Source organism: Panonychus citri, unplaced genomic scaffold, assembly GCF_014898815.1.
Source record: "Panonychus citri isolate SS breed McGregor unplaced genomic scaffold, ASM1489881v1 Contig00125, whole genome shotgun sequence".
Classification (NCBI taxonomy): domain Eukaryota; kingdom Metazoa; phylum Arthropoda; class Arachnida; order Trombidiformes; family Tetranychidae; genus Panonychus; species Panonychus citri.
Window position 1 is genome coordinate 246,863 of NW_026515530.1, and position 20,472 is coordinate 267,334.

The 20,472-nt window shown below is 32.6% G+C and overlaps 1 protein-coding gene across 1 annotated transcript in view; it reads right to left on the reverse strand.

Moving 5' to 3' along the window:
- LOC128390700 (uncharacterized) overlaps positions 1–20,100 on the reverse strand; it is a 110,939-nt gene extending 90,839 nt beyond the window's left edge. Inside the window, exon 1 of the mRNA XM_053350455.1 lies at positions 19,395–20,100. Within this exon, the coding sequence (XP_053206430.1) occupies positions 19,395–19,473 (79 nt within the window). The 5' untranslated portion in view covers positions 19,474–20,100. The remainder of the gene's footprint in view (positions 1–19,394) is intronic.
- Positions 20,101–20,472: the final 372 nt, after the last annotated feature.

Below are 20,472 nucleotides of genomic sequence, written 5' to 3' on the forward strand. Positions count from 1 at the left end.
CTTTAGGCTTTTTTATTTTTATTTTTTTTGCCTTTTGGCTTTTTTATTTTTATTTTTTTTAGACTTTTGGCTTTTTTATTTTTTTTTTTATTTTTTTTTTTATTTTTTTGCCTTTTGGCTTTTTTATTTTTTTGTTTTTTTGTTTTTTTATTCATTTTTTTTATTCATTTTTTTTTTCTTTTTTTTCAATTGGTTTTGGCATTTTATTGCCGACATCATTGAAAAGATTTTTGGATTTTTGCGCTTTTTCATCCCGCTTCTTTTCCGTTTTTGTAATATTCTTTTCCATTTCTTTCAGTTTGTCGCCTTCTTCTGTGACCAATTTTCGCTCATACATGGCTTTAAGTTTTTGATTCAAAGTATCTGCTGCTGCAAAATGTTTCCGACCTTTTCGCATTAACCATATTTGTTTGTTTATGTCAGTTTTGGGATTTCTTCATTTTCATTTTCCTCTTTCGCTCTTAATTTGGCTTTTGATTTTTGTCAACCCTTCAGGGTACCGCTGAGAACAATTACCACTTTCCATATTCAATAGTTAATTGAATTACACCAATTACTTAACTGTTTGAAATAAATAGAAAATTTGACAAATTGTAATGAAATAGAAATTTTTTTTAAATCAGCTTCAAAACTCACATAAAAAAAAACAAAATCAACTTACTTCTTTGAAGGAAGAAAAACAAATGAAATATTTTTTACAATATTTTAAACAAATATGTCGACAAAAAAGACACTGAAAGGCGAGTAGTCTTCAATAATGAGGGAAAAATGGAAAATTGAGGGAAACAAATAAGCACATTAATTCTTTTGAAATAAGTATTATCAACTAATTAATTTTTTAATTGGGAAAAAATTAATAATTAAATCAACTTATTAATTAATTAATTAATTGCTTAATTAATTATTTAATTAATAAAATGATTAATTAATTTTTTTAATTAAATTCATTTTAGCTCATCTCTAGAGGTGAAAGGGCAACCCCAAAGGTCACCACATTCACCTCATGGACTCGCATAACAAACAAAAAACAACTTACCTCTTTGAGGGCAAAAACATAAATGACAAAAGTTAAAAGATAGTGAATATTAAACAAGTTGTGATTTTTGTGTTTACTAATGAAACAAGATTAATAAAATCAAGATAGAAAAAGCCGAATAAATAAATAAATAAATACAAATAAATTTCAAAATAAGCTAAATTTTTTAATTTAAAAAGTAACGTATAGGATTGGTAGGATAGTGGAAATTAGCTATTAATCCTCTCAGAATCTGTGTTTTTATCAAATCAATTTCAATTAATTCACAACATAGGGAGTAGGAAGGATGATCTTTCGACGGTAATTTGTTTGAGGATTTTGACAGTTCATCAACTCCTGCGGGATTATTGGACCAATTTTTATCTCTTCCCATCCTGAATTGGTGATTTCCTCCTGAGTTTTGCACTGCGATTCACTAGAGCAGCCAACCGCATTCTTGCTGTTTCTTGACTTATATTTCGATGCGTCATCTATATGGAGAACTAATTTAGGTTTCAAGAATAAATCAAGTTCATCAAAATAAAATGTCACTTTTAAAAGTTAATGGTTTAAAATTCATCCAAAATTCACAATTCACATTTTAAAGTTAATCGACTCAAGTTCAAACAGAGTCAACAATTTACACTTTAAAGTTAATCGACTCAAGTTCAAACAGAGTCAACAATTTACACTTTAAAGTAAATCGACTCAAGTTCATCAAAAATACAATGTCGCTTTTAAAGCTAATCGACTCAAGTTCAAACAGAGTCAACAATTTACCCTTACAAAAGTTTATCGTTTAAAATTCATCCAAAATCTAAAATTGATACTTTTTATAAGTAAACGACTCAAGATCATCCAAAATTCACAATTAACAAATTTTTAACTTTTTAAAGTCAAATCGTATTTTTTAATGTTGACTCGGTCGAGCTTAAACGGGAAATGATTGATTTTATAACATTGAGGGAGTAGAACCTGCTCCCTTAAATCAACCAATAGAATTTTACCAAAACCCAATATAAACACCCTGTATAATGAACCAGGGTGCCCTAAAGGGCACCCCGGTTCGAAACACACTATTGGCACATTTTCTTGATTTTGGACCACCCTATGTAGAAATAGACTGCTTTAGTTGCCACCAGGGGGCGTTTTAATCGATGCTTGTATCAACCAATCAGAGAACTCCAACTGTGCCAGAGGTTCACTTTTTATACTACTTCTGTCATAATGGAATACAATCCAGGTAAAGATTTTTGCATTAGTTAGTCGCTTTCATTGCTTATTCCGCTCTTAATAAAGTTTTAAAACACCATGAGCGATAATGCTGACGCTTCTGAATCCTCCAATCCAATTTCCATTTCAACCAATGTTAGAACTTCCGAAAAATTTTTGTTTCCACTTCAACCTTTGACTTGTGATGATGATGAAGATCTTTTAGATTGGTTAGATTGTTATGAGACTATTTCCGAAGCTCACGGTTGGGATGATGTGATGAAGATGAATAAATTGCCAGCCTTTCTAAAAGGAACAGCTAGAAGATGGTTTACTAATTGTGCAAAAGTAGTTTACCTGATGCTCCAAAAACTTACAAAGAGTTAAAAGCAGCTCTTATTGAAGGCCTTTGTCCCACTAATTATCGTAGTTATTTAACACACAAACTTGCAAATTACAAACAGAAAGAAAATCAAAGTGTAGCTTCTTATATCTATGAAATGATAGATATTTGTCGAAGAATCGATCCAAATATGACAGATTTGATAACCATGGGTTATATTCATGCTGGTTTATTACCTAGAATAGCTGAAGCTTTGGATCTTTTGACTCCAGTGAATATGAAAGATTTCCTAAAAAAAGCAACAATTGCTGAGAAATCGGTCAATCGCAATAAAAATTTAAAACCAAATGAAGAAATGAGAACTGTTGAGAGTTTGTTAAGTTCATTACATGAGAAGATTGAAAGGGTAACTTCTAGAGGTAATGAAAGTCAACAAAACGATCAAAAAAGAAAATTCAATGGTAATTGTAATTATTGCAATAAAAAAGGCCATAAAGCTGTTGATTGTTGGAAAAAAGCGAATGATGAGAAAAATGGTAAAGCAGCTACATCTGGTAGTAAAGGCTGGAATAAACCAAAAGTTGTAAATTCGAATACAATTGATGATCAAGAAGGTGAGAATAAAACTATTTCTTCAACTCTGATTTGCAATCACTCGAATTCTGGAAATGAAAAGGATCTAATCTTCACGGATATATTGACCAACGGACAGAGGTTCAGAGGGTTAATTGATACTGGTTCAGAGATATCGATAATCACGATTGATGCCGTCAGAAGGTTAAATTTACATTATACGGAGTATTATGGTCCAAAACGTATACTGCTGGTAATTCACCTTAAACCAATTGGTCAGATTTGTTTGAAATTAACGTTTAAAGATGGATTTTCTCAAGTGACGATTGAGTCGTTATTAATGGTGGTGAAAGAGTTACCGATTAAAATCGAACTTCTCATTGGACAAGATATTCTATGTGAAGGTAAGTTTTCAATTAACTGTGCAACTAAACAATTAGAAATCAGTCACCTTTTAAATGGGGATCCATCAAGTTCTGATGATTTTTCGGATATTGAAAGAGAATCAAATGGTGATCAGAGTGATGATGGGAAAATTTATGCGCAAACGATAAAAATTGATAATCCTCAACCACCCAAATGGAATATCAATGAAGAGATAAGTGAAGATAAAAAAATTCGATTAATATCAATTTTGAAAAGAATAGAAAAGCTTTTGCTTTGATGATTCTGAATTAGGTCAAACAAATTTGTTTGTTCACAAAATTGACACTGGAGACTCTCTCCCCATTTCACAAACACCTTATCGACAATCAGCTTGGAAAAGAGAATTAACCGCTAAGATGGTTGATGGTTTATTAGCTCAAGGTGTTATCGAAGAATCTCGTTCTCCATGGTCATCTCCAATTGTTATTGTACCCAAGAAAACTGGTGAAAAAAGATTTTGTGTCGATTATCGTAAATTAAATTCAATAACTAAACGAGATGTATATCCAATGCCTAATATCCAATGTTCATTGGATGCTTTGAGTGGATCACAATTCTTTTCTCTTCTTGATTTACGTAGCGGTTACTATCAGATCGCTCTTGATCCAATTGATGCTGAGAAATCCGCCTTCATAACTATGGATGGACTTTGGCAATTCAAGGTAATGCCCTTTGGACTCTGTAATGCTCCAGCAACTTTCAGTCGAATGATGACCATAGTATTAGCTGGACTCTTGTTTAACACTTGTCTAGTTTATATTGACGATGTTATCATATTCTCCAAAACATTCGAAGAACATTGTGATAAAATTGAACGTGTTCTCACTCGACTAATTCAAGCTGGATTGACTTTGAAACCAAGTAAGTGTGAATGGTTGAAAACTCGAATTTTGTATCTTGGTCACATAATAACACCACAAGGCCAAGAACCTGATCCAAACAAAATAATTGCGATAAAAAATTTTGCGATTCCTCAGAATGTTAGAGATGTTAAATCGTTTGTTGCTTTGTGTTCTTACTATCGTAAATTTATCCAAAACTTTTCAAATATTGCTAAACCTTTGACCGAGTTAACAAAAAAAGATGTAATATTTGTTTGGGATAAAATGCAAGAGGAAGCATTTGAAACTTTAAAATCAAAAATGATTCAATTCCCTGTCCTCATGCATTATGATCCAACTTTACCCATTCAATTACGAACTGATGCATCCGATCAAGGGTTAGGAGCAATAATTCTACAAAAAAGAGATGAGAAATGGCATCCAGTTGCTTATGCTAGTCGTGCTTTGAGAGGAGCAGAAAAATCTTACTCAATCTCAGACAAAGAATGTTTAGCAATTGTTTTCGCTGTTGAAAAATTCAAACAATATCTCGAAGGGTTAGTTTTTGAAATTGTGACAGATCATTGTGCTCTTTGTTGGTTAAAATCAAAAAAACAATTGCCAGCTCGTTTACTTCGTTATTCTTTAATGCTTCAAAGTTATGAGTTCAATATTATCTATCGATCAGGAAAACTTCATGCAGACGCTGATTGCTTGAGTAGATATCCAGTTGAAATCGAATTGAATGAAGGTAAGATTGATGATGAAGAATCAGATGATCCTTTCCATATGTTGGTAGCTTTGAATATTGAAGATGAACATAATCTATTAAATGATCAACGATCAGACCCTGACATCATGATTATTTTAAACAAACTTGAACAACAAGATCCTAAAATTTGTCAACGTTATGAACTGATAAATGGAATTCTCAATCGAATACAATCTACACCTTTCGGTAATTCAAAATTAATTGTTTTACCCATAAATCAACGATCTGAAGTGATGAATGCTTATCACAACGACCCGATTTCTGGACATGTGGGAGTTCAACAAACTTATCATCGAATTAATCAAAAATATTATTGGCCAAAAATGTTAAAACAAATTACTCAATTTGTCTTAACTTGTGACTCTTGTCAAACAAATAAAAATGGAGTACGAAAACTCAAGCACCACTTAACCCAATTATAGTTGGTAAACCCTTTGAAAAATTGGGAATCGATTTGGTTGGTCCTCTCCCAGCATCACATGGTAATCAATATATAATTGTTGCAACAGACTATTTCACCCGATGGGTTGAAACAAGAGCCACCCGAAATAAAAGTTCAAAAGTAACTGCAAAATTCTCATCGAAAATATAATGTGTAAACACGGTGCTCAATCTCTATTTTAAGTGATCAAGGCCGAAACTTCATTAGTAGAGTGGTACGAGAAATCGCTAATTTGATGAGAACCAAATGGCAATTTTCAACTCCATATCATCCACAAACTAATGGGTTGACTGAGAGAGTTAATCAAACACTTTGTATTATGTTGAGACATTATTGTCAACGGCAAAATCGAACTCGTTGGGTTGATGCTCTTCCGTTGATCACTTTCGCTTATAACACAAGTATGAATCAAAGTACTAAAGCCAGTCCATTTTATTTACTTTATGGCCGTTTACCTACGTTACCAATCGATCTTAAAATCATCCCAGAAACCGGCTCAAGTACATTGTCTGAGTACTCAAAGTTTATTGAAGATGAATGGCCACAAATTCGTGAAATTGCACAAGTCAATGATGAATCATCAAAAACAAAACAAAAAGAACGACATGATGATAAACACAAAACTAGAGAGTTTAATCTTGGAGATAAAATCCTGATTGAAGAACGAAATCCGTATAAATTAGAAAGTAAATTCGATGGACCTTATGAAATTAAAAGAAAAATTGGAAACACAACATATATAATTACTGATGATAGAGGAAACGAGAAACAAGTTCATGGTTCACAAATCAAACCTTATCGTTCACGTGACTCTTCTCAAATCAATTTAATTACAATGATGATTGTGTTTATTTTAATTTCGACGATTTCATGTTTTGACTTTGGATCATCTTTAGTTTGGAGAAAAACTGACCACCAATTGATGAAAGGAATGATGAAGGTAAATTTGAATATTGCAATACCTGATCCGTGCTCAGGTCTACCTAGTGGGGGTGAGTATCTTTCGGTTCAAATTCTGAGAAATACAAAATTCTGTAATTGGACAATTTCGAAAATGGACGAATGGTTTAAGAAAAAGAACATTGAACCGACCTCTTCCGCTTGTGAATTAACAATTCAAAAAAAAGATAAACCTAATTGTACTTTGGAAGATGGAAAATGTGATCATTTTCTCTCGATCAGTGATTATTTAATCCAAAGCCAGAAACTTTGTTCAATTCACGCTAAAGAAAAATTTTTCGAACCTTTAGAAAGTACGTGTTTAACTAAAATTAAAGTTAAACGTGAAATTGTTACAACCTTGGTTACAGCCGGAATTTTGGCCCTTGGTACGAAAATGTACTTCTCAATTGATAAAAATGAAAATATTGGAAAGCAATTAAAGATGAACAAAGAGTATGTTAAAGTTTTAAATCAACAAAATGAAAATATCAAAAAAGTTGCTAAGCGGTAATCAAAGACCTCCGCTCGTTTGGATAAATTACAATTAATTTTACCTGATATGATGTATTCAACAGCAGATTGCATGCAACAAATCGGTCGACAAGGTGAAGTGATAAAAGAACTAAAAATGACGATCAAAGATGGAAAATTACCTGATAAATTTTTTGAAAGCCTCAATGTACATTTAAATTTATCAGATTCTTCTGATTTCAAATCAATCAGACAAGTTCAATGTGGATTACATTCTATCAATAAAACTCGAATTATGAAACTTAGTTTTTCAACTTTTATGAAAAAATAAACAGATTCATAAAGCCGATCCATTTCAACTATATCAAATTAAGAATAATACTGTTTGTCAAGTCAACTATTTTGGACCCAAATTCATCATGATTGAAAATGGAAGTTCAAATATATGCGAAATTCCAGAACGAGATATTACAATGAATAATATTCTCCTTCACCATGGACCAAATTGCTTAACTAATATCAACAATGTTAAATGGAAAATTACTGATTGTTTTAAGGAGAATCTAACAACTATGAGACCTGAAACAAAAGTGTTTATGAAATATTATATGTTTATTGTCCCGGTCATAAAATAACAATTTATGTCATCACCAAATGCTATTATTCGAATACCAACAACATTGAATTTTAGTATTGATATGGTTAATTATTCTGTGTCAACTATTTTAACTAACATTAATACACCTGAAACTTCTATTTGGTCTGACAAAATTAATCTCCATCTTGTGGCTAGTGATGATAATGAATTGATACTAAAGGAGGTGGATCTGAATGAATTAAACTTTACAAGTCTTGGATCTACTAATTGGTTCACTAATTTCCTTCACAACTATCAAGATTACATCACTACTATCTCATTAATATTGGTTGGATGGACTCTGCTTTACGCTTTTTGTGTGCTGCTTATTAAATGTTTACGGACTTCAACTTTAACCGCATCAATATTTACATCAAAAGTCGAAGAAGTACCTTTACATCATCTTTATTAATCTATGATATTTTTTTTTACAGCTCGTCATCAGCGATACAATCTACTCCATAGTCAATGCAGTATGTTAATCATTCAAATCGACGAAGATATCGAAAACTATCAACCTCGAATTAGAATGAGAGAAATGATGGAAAATGAGCAAATGTTATGCATTAAACTGGTTACAATTTGCGAAAAAAGAGGTGAAGCTTTTATCGAACAACTAGCAGCCAATTATGAAAGAGTTAAGGAACTATTGGTCGAATGTTCGATTCTGGTTGCAGAATTTTTCGAAGAATTTAATGACCTTAATGCTTGGCGATATTTTCGATTGGATAATGCATTGGACGTTATTCGTCAAGAATTTCGAGATCCTGTTGGAGCTAATAAAGAAAATATTCCTCCCAATTAATCCCCGCATATTCTGTGCTATTTAATCAAAAAAAATATGTAATCCTTATTAATATTATTTTATTTTATTCCAGTTAATTTTCGAAATTTGCATCGTCATTATTGTCATCTATCTAGAGAAGTTCGTTTGAAAAGATACGTGGTTCAGCGTCAAATAAGAAGTCAACCTCCTTATAGACGAAATGAAAATGGTAAATTGATAACTCTCTTTAACATGGTGATTCGATATGCTGCTAATATGGTGGATGCAATAAATACCAGAAATTCAATTATTCGTATGATTAAAGTACAAGAAAATCGATCTAAATTATTGGATATAAGTCTATTGACCAATGAATTAATAGATGTTCATGATGTTTCGTATTTCGTTCGCATGGTTCGAAATGAAGCCCGTAGGTCCGGTCTTTTCTGCGAGGGGAACGTGTTACCTGATATTAATTAACCCTTATGGTTAATTAATATGGTCGATTTGATCAATATGGTTGATTGAATTTTAAGATTTTAATTAATCATGATAATAAGATTTATATATCAACCTTAAGGTTGATATTAATTTCGGTAAGATTATACTTTAGCCCCCCCTTCTGATTGTCTTGAAATTTTTTGTATGAATAGCCAATACCAATATGTGTATTCATGAGTAGTATGAACTTGCGGAAATGTCTAGTATAGAAGTTACAGGGATTCAAAAATAGAAATTTGCACTGAGCTCTATGGAGTAATTCCTTATTTTGCCGAACATGAATAGGCTATCATTAAGTTCTGAAAGTTATGCATCATGATCTTTATGTGTCGAAGTTCAAAATGGATCAATTTAATGCGCATGCGCAGACATCTTCATAGCTAAAACTGCATTAAAAATTGTTATTTTTAAACTTTGCGCACTTATAGTGATGCAAATTGATTTTTTGTAGATGGCACCACATGTCTGCACCTAAATAATAATGCACATGCATCAGAAAGCCTCATTTTGATTTTGACTTTTGACCCGACAACATCGGGTTTTTCTCTCGCTCTCTCTTGCTCTCTCTTGCTCTCTTGCTCCCTCTTGCTCTCTTGCTCCCTCTTACTCTCTTGCTCCCTCTTACTCTCTTGCTCCCTCTTGCTCCCTCGTGCTCTTTCTTGCTCTCTCTTGCGCTCTCATCCCCTTTTTTTCACCTTCTCTTTCTATCACCCCTTTCTTCTCTATCTTTCTCCCATTTTAGGTCCGGCCTCCCCGCATGGCTCGTTCTTGGAACCATGCGCGGTTAGAGCAAGTCTGCGGTAGCCGTGAGTCAGCATTACGCTGGGCTCAAACAGAAGGTCTCCTTCTGGCTACCAACGACTGCGGCCAGCATCGAATCCCGATGAACTATTTTGTTGATCGGGGATCCTTTGGATCATTTCGGTGCCCTCGCCATAAGCAGCACAGCACCAGACCGAGTGAGCGAAGTGCTGCTAGTGGTTCTTTCTTCGAGAATTCGAGGATCCCACTAGTAGACCACCTTCGTCTCATTTATTCCTGGGCTGCTGATGCTGCTTACGAGGAGGCAGAGAATGAGGCCTCTGTCTCCCCGAACACTGTGGCTTCCACCTACACCCAGTGTCGCGAGGTCGTGTCTTCAATGTTCCTAGGACATCAGGAACATTCGGGGCGGATTGGTGGTCCCGGTATTGTGGTTCAAATTGACGAGGCCAAATTTGGTCGTCGGAAATACCACAAAGGCCGGGTCATCGAGTCATTGGCTGCTAGGGATTATTGGATGGGTCGGAGGACTTACGTCTCGAGACTTGTCCCAATAATTCTCGAACGGCTGAAGCCCTTATCCCCTGATCAAGAAGCACGTGGTCGAGGGGTCCATTGTAAGGACGGATGGGTGGCGGGCGTACAGAGGCCTAAGTTCTCATGGCTATGTGCATCAGTGGGTTGACCACTGAAAGAGTTCGTCAATGAAGCTGGTGTTCATACCCAGAGAATAGAAGCTTCCTGGCGTCCGATGCGGGTTTTCTTTAGGGATCGCCGAGTCCCGAGAGAACAATTCGCAGACCGAGTTCTGGAGTACCAGTGGAGACGCTGGTGCAGAAAGAACAAAGTCCACCCATTTGATAGCCTGCTTAATGCCATCAAGCAAGGCTACCCCATATAAGCTCATTCGGCTAGAGTTGGAAGGACTCGAATCAAAACCTTGGCCTGCTAATATTCTTAGGCCCTGGCTTCCAGGCACCCGGTGAACAACACCTGTTTGGCCAGTAAAATCCAGCTCTACCTCCACGTGGTACTGGCTGGGTAATGCCAACAGAGCTCTGGTATCAATTAAATGCAACGCCATTGTAATATATAAGTAATTAGAAGTTTGTTCCAATTAAGCACCTCTGCACTTAAACGGGCGGCGAGGTTTTGACCCTCCACTCAAGTGGGCGTGGTCGCGAAGCGACCACGCCCACTTGAGGGGTGGGAGGGTCAAACCTAACGTCTTGCGTAGGCTAATCTAGCAGAGGGCTCGTTCTAATCAAATTCATATCTAAGCCTATACATGAGTGTATGGTCCCGATCTAACAAATTTCACGCCTTGAATGCCTCAAAATACGACACACATGCCATTACAGCATGATATTAGGTTAAAACAATTAAATCTGTATCATAATCAGTTGATATCTCAGGTTCTGTTCTGCGCATGCGCATTAAATTGATCCATTTTGAACTTCGACACATAAAGATCATGATGCATAACTTTCAGAACTTAATGATAGCCTATTCGTGTTCGACAAAATAAGGAATTACTCCATAGAGCTCAATGCAAATTTCTATTTTTGAATCCCTGTAACTTCTATACTAGACATTTCCGCAAGTTCATACTACTCATGAATACACATATTGGTATTGGCTATTCATGCAAAAAATTTCAAGACAATCAGAAGGGGGGCTATAGTATAGTTTAGCCTTAATTTCAATCTTCATGTATAAAAAAAAATTGTTGTTGATTAAAATTAATCAGTTAATCATCAAGATTATCAGCAATTAGTTAATTTAATTTGTTCAACATTCCTTTTTCAAGATTATCGAGTTCTAAGAATTTGGAGCAATGAAGGGCTACTCCAATATGAGAGTGAATATGTCGCTGGTCTTGAACATTCACTAGCATGGAGACCAGAAGGAAATCTAATTGCTTCATCGCGATTTCATAAAAATGTTCATGAAATCGTTTTCTTTGAAAAGAATGGACTTCGACATGGACAATTTACTCTTCCTCCGTCGCAAGGTGTCTTTATTATCAAAAGTCTTATCTGGTCAACAGACTCATCAATCCTCCTTGTCCATGGATATCAAGATCTTGAAAAGCAACACATCATTTACCTTTACACTATGAGAAATTATCATTACTATTTGAAACAGTTTTACAAGTTTACCGATGTTGATATTGAATTTGTCACTTGGAATCAATCTGTTCAATTGAGCTTTTCCATATTTACTTCCAGTGGATCAATTAAACAATATTCATACAATTGGGCTACCGATTACTCTAAAGGTACTGCTGCCGTAATTGATGGATGTAAACTACAAATAACACCTTTTGATCGTGTCAATATACCACCACCAATGTCTGCATATTCAATCATCTTTGAGAAACCAATTAATGAGATTCACGTTCATTCACCTGAAATCATTTTATCTTATACCTATGATGGTGAACTGATTGTGTTCAAATTGGTTCAATCTGATGGTCAATCCGAAATTCCAGTTGAAACCAATGTAAGAAACACTGCAATCGGATCCATTTCGACAAAGATTTTATTCCGACTTCCCGACTCATTTGGACTTCATCATTTGCACCTTATCAGTGACTCATCATTAATCGCAATAAGAAAACACGGCTCAAAAAAAGATGAATTACTTCAAATTTCATTAAGTAATGGAAAGATTATTAAAATCGGAGATCTCGAGGAAGAGGTTCTCATTTTTGATTACCATGAACCGTCGAGATTGATTGCCATGCAACTTGCTGATCGTTCTGTTAAACAGGCATTTATTGGCGAAACTAACATTTGTGATTGGTTCAAATTACCATCTAAATTAGTGACCATGACGATTATTGATAATCTCTGCCTGGTTGGGCTATCTAGAGAGGGAACTTTGTATTTAAATGAAAAGCCGTTCATGAAAAACTCTTGTTCGTCATTCTTAATCCACCAGAATAAGTTCTTGATTTCTACTGGAAATGATAATCTACTTCGGTTTAACTAATGATTACATGACATTACGATGACATAATGATTAATCTTTATCATCCTTATCATCATCATTTTCTAACGGTATTTGTGCTTGTTTATCCTTCTTTCAAGAAGATGAGGAAGACAAAGTCAAAAGCAATTGTTTGTATGTCAGAAAGTGGCTCATTATTGGTCTATCACATGAAGATCAAATAGATGATGATGATGATAAAGATGATGATTCCTAAGCCTACGAATGATGGAAATTCAGGAATGTCATTAATACACTTTTTCCTCATCTTCCTCATCTTCCTCATCCTCTTCATCTTATGTTCAATGCAAAGAGCATAAAAAGTATATGTAAGTACGAGAGAGAGAGAGAGAGAGAGAGAGACATTTTGCCTCTTTCTCCATTTTCATCTTTTTATCTTCTTCTTTTTCTTTACTTATCATTATCATCATCACCATCTTCATCTTTCTTAAAAACAGTGGATGCAAATATCAAGGATAAAGAAGATGATAAAGACGAAGATGAAGGAAAATGATCATCATCATCTTGTGCATGTCTCTTTTTTTCCTTATCATAAGTCACCAAGAAATGTTTTCTACTCATCTTCATCTTCCTCCCAAAGTCATCATCTTTCATTTACATGATAATTCTTAATGTGAGGTCTCTAATTCACTTTCTTCCCCTTCTCTCTACCATGAGCATCCTCATCCTCATCTTCCTCCTTTGCCTCATCATCATTAGAAAAATAAAAAAAACTTCCCATCAAAAATTGATATCAGTTGATTAGATTAACATTAGATTACTAATTGAAATGTTGAAACAATTTAACCAAATCAATTTAGCTGATTGTTGTTTACTTATCAATATTTAATAGTTTATTGATTATCATTTCAATGATTAATTGCAAGTAACATTTTCTTTTTGTTTTTTTTCTACTTCATCATCAATAATCCGACAATAATTAACTTTAATAGTGAACGTGATGATTTTAATTGCTCTGCTAATGAGTTAATTAGTTTGTTCATCTCACACCAAGTGAATACAAATTGTTATGATTATGGTGATGATTAATATCATTAAATGATGTTGGAAATTTACATTTGATCTCATGAGATTAATAAATAGTAATAGTAAACTTTAATTCTGATTGAATCATAAATTTTCAAAATTCAATTCAATTAATCAATTAAAAACTATGAAAAGTAAAAAAAAAACTTTAATTAACTGATATTGAATTTGTAGCTTTATTTTTGTTAACAATCAAGCAAATAAATTGTTAGCTGATTGCTGTCAGTCTTTAATGATAATTAAAGTTTCATTATGATGATAATCATGATAAAATTTTCAAGAATTAACTAATTACTTTGTTTTTTATTAAAGTTTAACAATTTTCTGGGAATGAAAAAGTTGAAACTTTTTTCTCAACAAAAAATCAACATCATCTGAGGAGTTGTCATGGTAACCAGGATGATGATGCTAATGATGATAATTAAATTCACAGTTCAATTGAATATGTTGATCAAGTTTCTATGATAATATGAAAGTTTAATGTAAACTTGTTGGTTTAACAATTTAGACTGCAAGAGGAAAAGATAAGGATAAATAAAAGGAAACGGAAATGATGAGGGAATGAAGTAAAAAAATAGAAAGTAAAACCAAAGTGAGAGAGAAAATCAAAACTTCAACTGTTTTCTCTGAATTTTGTGACAGTTGATTCAAATAATCATCATTATAATTTAGATGATCAAATGAAAAGAAGAAGCAAAAAAGTTGACAGTTTAACTTGGGAAAACAATTGATACAGTTAATCAACTGTAAGAGTAAATTAATTAACAATTGAATGTAATTAGTATTCACAATGAAATAGCTTCAAGTTGTAAAAATGTTTCTTTTCACTTTCAAATGATTAGTTTAACTTTTAAATCTTAAATAATCAACAATTAGCAATGTTGATTGATTGATGATAATTATTGTTTCTCTCTCTCTCTCTCTCTCTCTTCAAAGTTAATCAATCAAGTCAATCACAATTAAGTTAATTGCCAAAGCTGAAAGGATGGGGAAAAAAACTTCCACTCTTAATTGTATCAATGTGGTTTTTTTTTCTTGCGGTAGAAATGAAGTTGATTAATTTTCCCACCCCACTCACTCTGATAATACTTCAATCATGATTAGTGATTAAATTAAATCAATTTGATGATTTGATTTGAGATGGTAAAAGATAATTGTTTTTATCCTTGATTAGTTTTTTTTGTTCATTACGTTTCTCAAGTCCGGATGATTAAGTTTGATTGTCAAGTTTATCTTATTAGTGGTCAAGGTGATGAAAATTAATACAATTTAAGGCAAAACTCAACAAGATAAACAATCAACAAACCATTGTAATAGTTAAAAGGTAAAGTTAATCAACGGAGTGAAAAAAATTCTGCTTCAATTATCTAATCATCATTATCATGAATGTGACTTGTTTTTTTTTAAAGAAAAACTCATTCTGATTGTTGCTTAGCATCCTCATCACTTTTACCTCTCATCATCTCCACCCTGTTAACAACCTTTAATCGTCATCTAGTTTGCGTGAATGCGTGTATAACATTGATAATAGATTAGGTTAATAGGTCAAAAGGGGTAGAGGTCATAAAGGTAAAATAAACAAACATGCAATTATTTCATCTCATCATTTGATCAGAAATGATGATGATGATGATGACAAGTAGAGGGTTCGAGTTGAGAGAGTGGGTGGTTGATTGAGTAGGATGTAATGTCCAGTGATGAACATTATCCTTGAAAAATATCATCTGCTCATCATCTAATCATCTTACACATTCACTATTTTCAATCAATGTTAATCCAATTTATGGTCAACAATCAGTTTTAATCAATCGTTAAAACATTAATTTGATCAATCATCCTAATCATCATCATCCTCATCCTCATCATGCACATAAACATTATGCTGATATGAAATCAAGTAATCATCGAGAGGAAATCATGTAATCATCAAATTGTCATCTTAATCATCATCATCCTAATCACAATCAACCTAATTCCATCTTCTCATCCACAACATTTTCCCTCCCCTCTAATATATATACTAGTATGTGTCTGTATATTATTATTATTCATCTTTTCCGGTTCCGGTTTTATTGAGTTCGTTTTTCCATCTTTGTTTTTTTTCTGGATTCATCTTTACTTCAGATTCATTCTGATAATGATTATCACGATAAAGATAATGATTGTTATTACAACTCTTTTGGTTCGTTGTTAATTAATACAAATTAATTAATTACTTTACCATTAATCAATTTTCATCATTTTGTAAATACAATAAGATAATATTAATATAAAAAAAACAGAGGAAAACAATAATTTCCTAATATCTTTTCATGATGATGATCATTATCATGAACAATATGCTTTACTTATGTTCAACTCTGATGATGATAATTAATCAAACTCACCATGGGGTAGTTAACAAGAAATTCAATTTGTAGATTAACATTGTATCCAAATTGAGGATAATTGTTTACATGAAATTGGATTAAAATTGATCATCATCAGGATGAAATGATAAACCTCCTGAATCAGTCATGAATTATTTAATCTCATATCGTTTGGATAATAATTTTTCCTCCTGAATCAATTTAAATGTTTGAAGTGAACAAAAAAAGTTCATGATAACCAATCCTGGTAACACACAGAATTACCCTCAGCAACTTTATAAGCAATAAGGTGAGAATGATAGATGAAAATTCATGATAATATGAGTCACATTTTCATCATCTTTTTGCCTGAATATATTAGTTTGGAACTTTTTTTATTCTCTTTTTTTTCAGCTCAAAGTTTTTTCGTTTTTTCTATGAGATTTTTTTTCCTTCTCTGAATTCGGTGGTTATATGTTTCTGTGTGTGCTCATGTTTCGTCGTGCTAGAGCTTTGTTTCCTCTCTTTATTGTTCATTGATGGAGAATGAGAAGAGAAAAAAGTTCGATAAAAAAGTTTTCTTTTCTTTTCTTCTGAATGGAGATTTTTTTCTCGTTCCGATTTCAGGGTTTACCTCATGATGATGTTAAGATTATTGCTGATGATTTGATGAAGCTTAACAACAATTAGCTTACAATGGGAGGTAAAGAGAGAGAGGAATAAGATAAAAACTGAAATTCTATTTATTTTTTCTTCTTTTCCTTGTCAACATTTTAACTCTTTCAACCATGATACATCCTTTCCGTTTCCTTGTCTCTTCATCTTTTACCGTATGAATGAGGTTGGAGTGGATTGATAACTTTTCTTTTCTATACTTTCACCACCGATAATTAACCAGGTAAACTCAATATGAGCAGAGATAAATGTGATCTTTCATGTGGAAGAGAAAAAAAATTCTTTAAATTCAGAAAATTGAGCAATCAATGATTCGTTTAACCGATCGTCATCATCATGGGTCACCATAACTCATCATTCCTTTGAGATGAACAAAATGATAATAGTTCTGAATAATGATGGTCAATATAAACTTTCGAGCTTTTTTTTCTGCAAAATCAGAATTTTTTTTTCTTCTACATGATCTGAATCGTTCATTTCAATGATCTTTCCATCAACAGGTACAACATGATATCAGGATAAACATGTAGATATGAATGATTTATTATTCCCTCTAGAAGATCAGATGTATGTTTATATCGATGCAACTTAAAATTTTCATGTTAAATGCGAAAAAAATTCATGTTGAAATTACATGAAATGGGAATAACAATTCCAAGTCATTTAAGGTTAACTTTGTGTTCTTACCACTGTCTTTCTACATACAAGACAATAAATTTATTGCTATCTGAATATTATCATGAATTTTATCATGAAAAATTGCTTCGAGAAAAATATTTGTAAAAACCCTGAGAAACTTATACTTACAATGAATAACATGAAATTCATAAGCAATAATAATAAGATGATAAAGATAATATTGTTGAAATTTATGAGATTCTAACCTCAGAATTCAAGGTTCGTTCCATGATATATATTCTGACAGAGAGAAACAGAAAGAAGGGGGAAGAAAAGTTCTGATAACTTTTTCAAAATGTGACTCGAAACCGATACAATTGGCTAACATGAACATGTTAGTTATCAATATTTATCATGAAAGTAATAAAATTATAACAAATGGATGGTATTTATTACCCTGAATATGTATCATGAATGTTGAAACAATTGTTGAACAAAGTGTTGGAATTACGTGAATATAATAACATTTATGAAAAGTTTTCAATTTTATTTCGTTGGGAATTTTTTCCAGTCTCAAAAATGAATGAATTTCAATAATTATCGGTTGAACTTTCCATGTATTTACATTAAGAAATTGTGTTTAATTTTTTCTTTCCACCATGAAAATCTCAATGCTCATGTACCAGATTTTGCTCCGTTTCTTGTCAAAGATATAAAAATAATTTATTATGATATTTTTAGTGTTATTTGTTAGTAGTTTCGTTCAAAATTTCCATAGGTGATCGTAGTTACCATTTTTTATGAATGAGACTCGAAGAGTGAAACAAAATTTATATATACAAAGAAAATGGAGTAAAATTTGGCAACATTTTCATGTCTATTATGTTACAATCACCATAATCATATTTATTCTTGTAAATATAATCTATTCGTAATGATAAAGAATCAACAAATTAGGATATTATCATATTCAGAATTTTTTTTGGCTAATGTGCCACAAACATGAGAAATTAAGTATCAATCAAAAGATCATGTCAAGTCAAGTTCTACCTCAAGATGAACAGGATAGAGAAAGAATAAGAATTATCTTGAAATAGTGTTTTTTATAACTTGGAACATCTCAAAATCTGATGAAAATTGAGTATCAAGTTAACGATGGATCGAGATAACTGTAAATCGATCACTATTTAACCGAATTGAATTTTGTTCTGATTTTTTATCCAAGAAAAAAAGTTCCTCTGAACTGACAGCAACAACCTATTACTTGAAAGAAAAAAATTGCGCCAAATTAGACGGTTAATTAGCTTTAGATGAATTCAACAATTAACTCTTAGTGTTTTGATTTACTTATTATTTAGCTTCGTAATTATCAATGGAAGATCAATGTTAATTAGTCTAACTAATTATTGAATTAATTTGGGATAAACTTATTGTTTTGCCTCAATTGTCATTCTGATTTATCAAATTGGATGGTTAATCATGATAATAATCGTGTTTAAAATTCAACCAGAAAATCCTATCAAACTAATTAACTAACTAATTAAGTCTAAATCACAATTAGTATCTGATTACAATCAACTCTAGTCTCAACTAATTAATTGGAATTTTGTTCCAAAAAAAAAACTAACCATTTAATGTCCAATTTTAATATGTAACTTGATTCTCATAATACAGAATAAGATAATTCTTGAATCACTGATATCTTATTCAACGGAAATAAAAACCACTCTAATTGTTACCATGAAACGCTCTACAATTAACTAATTGTGATGGTTAAATATTGTCAATATAAGTTATTAGTTGCTGGATGTTTATTTTTGAACATTTTTTTCAATCACCTGAGAGGGAACATGAAATCATAATGGAAACGAGCAAAATTTGAAATTTTGTCCCTCATTTTGTTTTCTTAATCAAGATCAACGAAAACGAAACAATTAAAGTAATAATTGTATTGAAAATAATCCTATCATTTAATTGATAATCTAATATTTCAACCATTTAAATATCACAATAATTTTAATTAACTTACCACTTAATTGTTGAAATGATATTGCTGTTGATTCAAGTTGATTAATTAGTGTTGATGTTACAATGATTAAGAAAATCATTTTAATTGATCAAAAATCATAGTCAAAGACATTGTATTATTATTAATATTGATGAGAGGATGATGATGATGGCGATGATCAGGATGATGATAAAATAATAGTAAAACTAATTGGTGAACAATTAAAAATATAAATTGTAATCCAAATCAATCAATGAATAAAATCCTTCTTGGTTAGTTAATTAATCACTTTCATCTAATTGGAAAGTTGAAGTTGTTTTTTTTCTTTGAAATTAAATCACCACAATCACTTTGTTTACCAATCTACTCTCATGGTAATGGATTATAACGGTAAATGGTCAAAGTTTAACAGAATTAACAAATTGACAACAATTTAGAGATGACAATTTAATCCTTGTATCTACAATTAACTAATACAAAATTAAATGGATAAAAAGATGAAAATTTTTACAGTTATTATTAACTCGTTGAAATTTACTTGGAACTAAACTTGTAACTTCATCATTATCAATCTTACAAACTTTTAGCATCCTTAGCATATACTAATAGTATTTGTCTTTTTTTCTCTCTCTCTCTCTCTCTCTCTCTCTCTCTCTCTCTCTCTCTCTCTCTCTCTCTCTCTCTCTCTCTCTCTCTCTCTCTCTCTCTCTCTCTCTCTCTCTCTCTCTCTCTCTCTCTCTCTCTCTCTCTCTCTCTCTCTCTCTCTCTCTCTCTCTCTCTCTCTCTCTCTCTCTCTCTCTCTCTCTCTCTCTCTCTCTCTCTCTCTCTCTCTCTCTCTCTCTCTCTCTCTCTCTCTCTCTCTCTCTCTCTCTCTCTCTCTCTCTCTCTCTCTCTCTCTCTCTCTCTCTCTCTCTCTCTCTCTCTCTCTCTCTCTCTCTCTCTCTCTCTCTCTCTCTCTCTCTCTCTCTCTCTCTCTCTCTCTCTCTCTCTCTCTCTCTCTCTCTCTCTCTCTCTCTCTCTCTCTCTCTCTCTCTCTCTCTCTCTCTCTCTCTCTCTCTCTCTCTCTCTCTCTCTCTCTCTCTCTCTCTCTCTCTCTCTC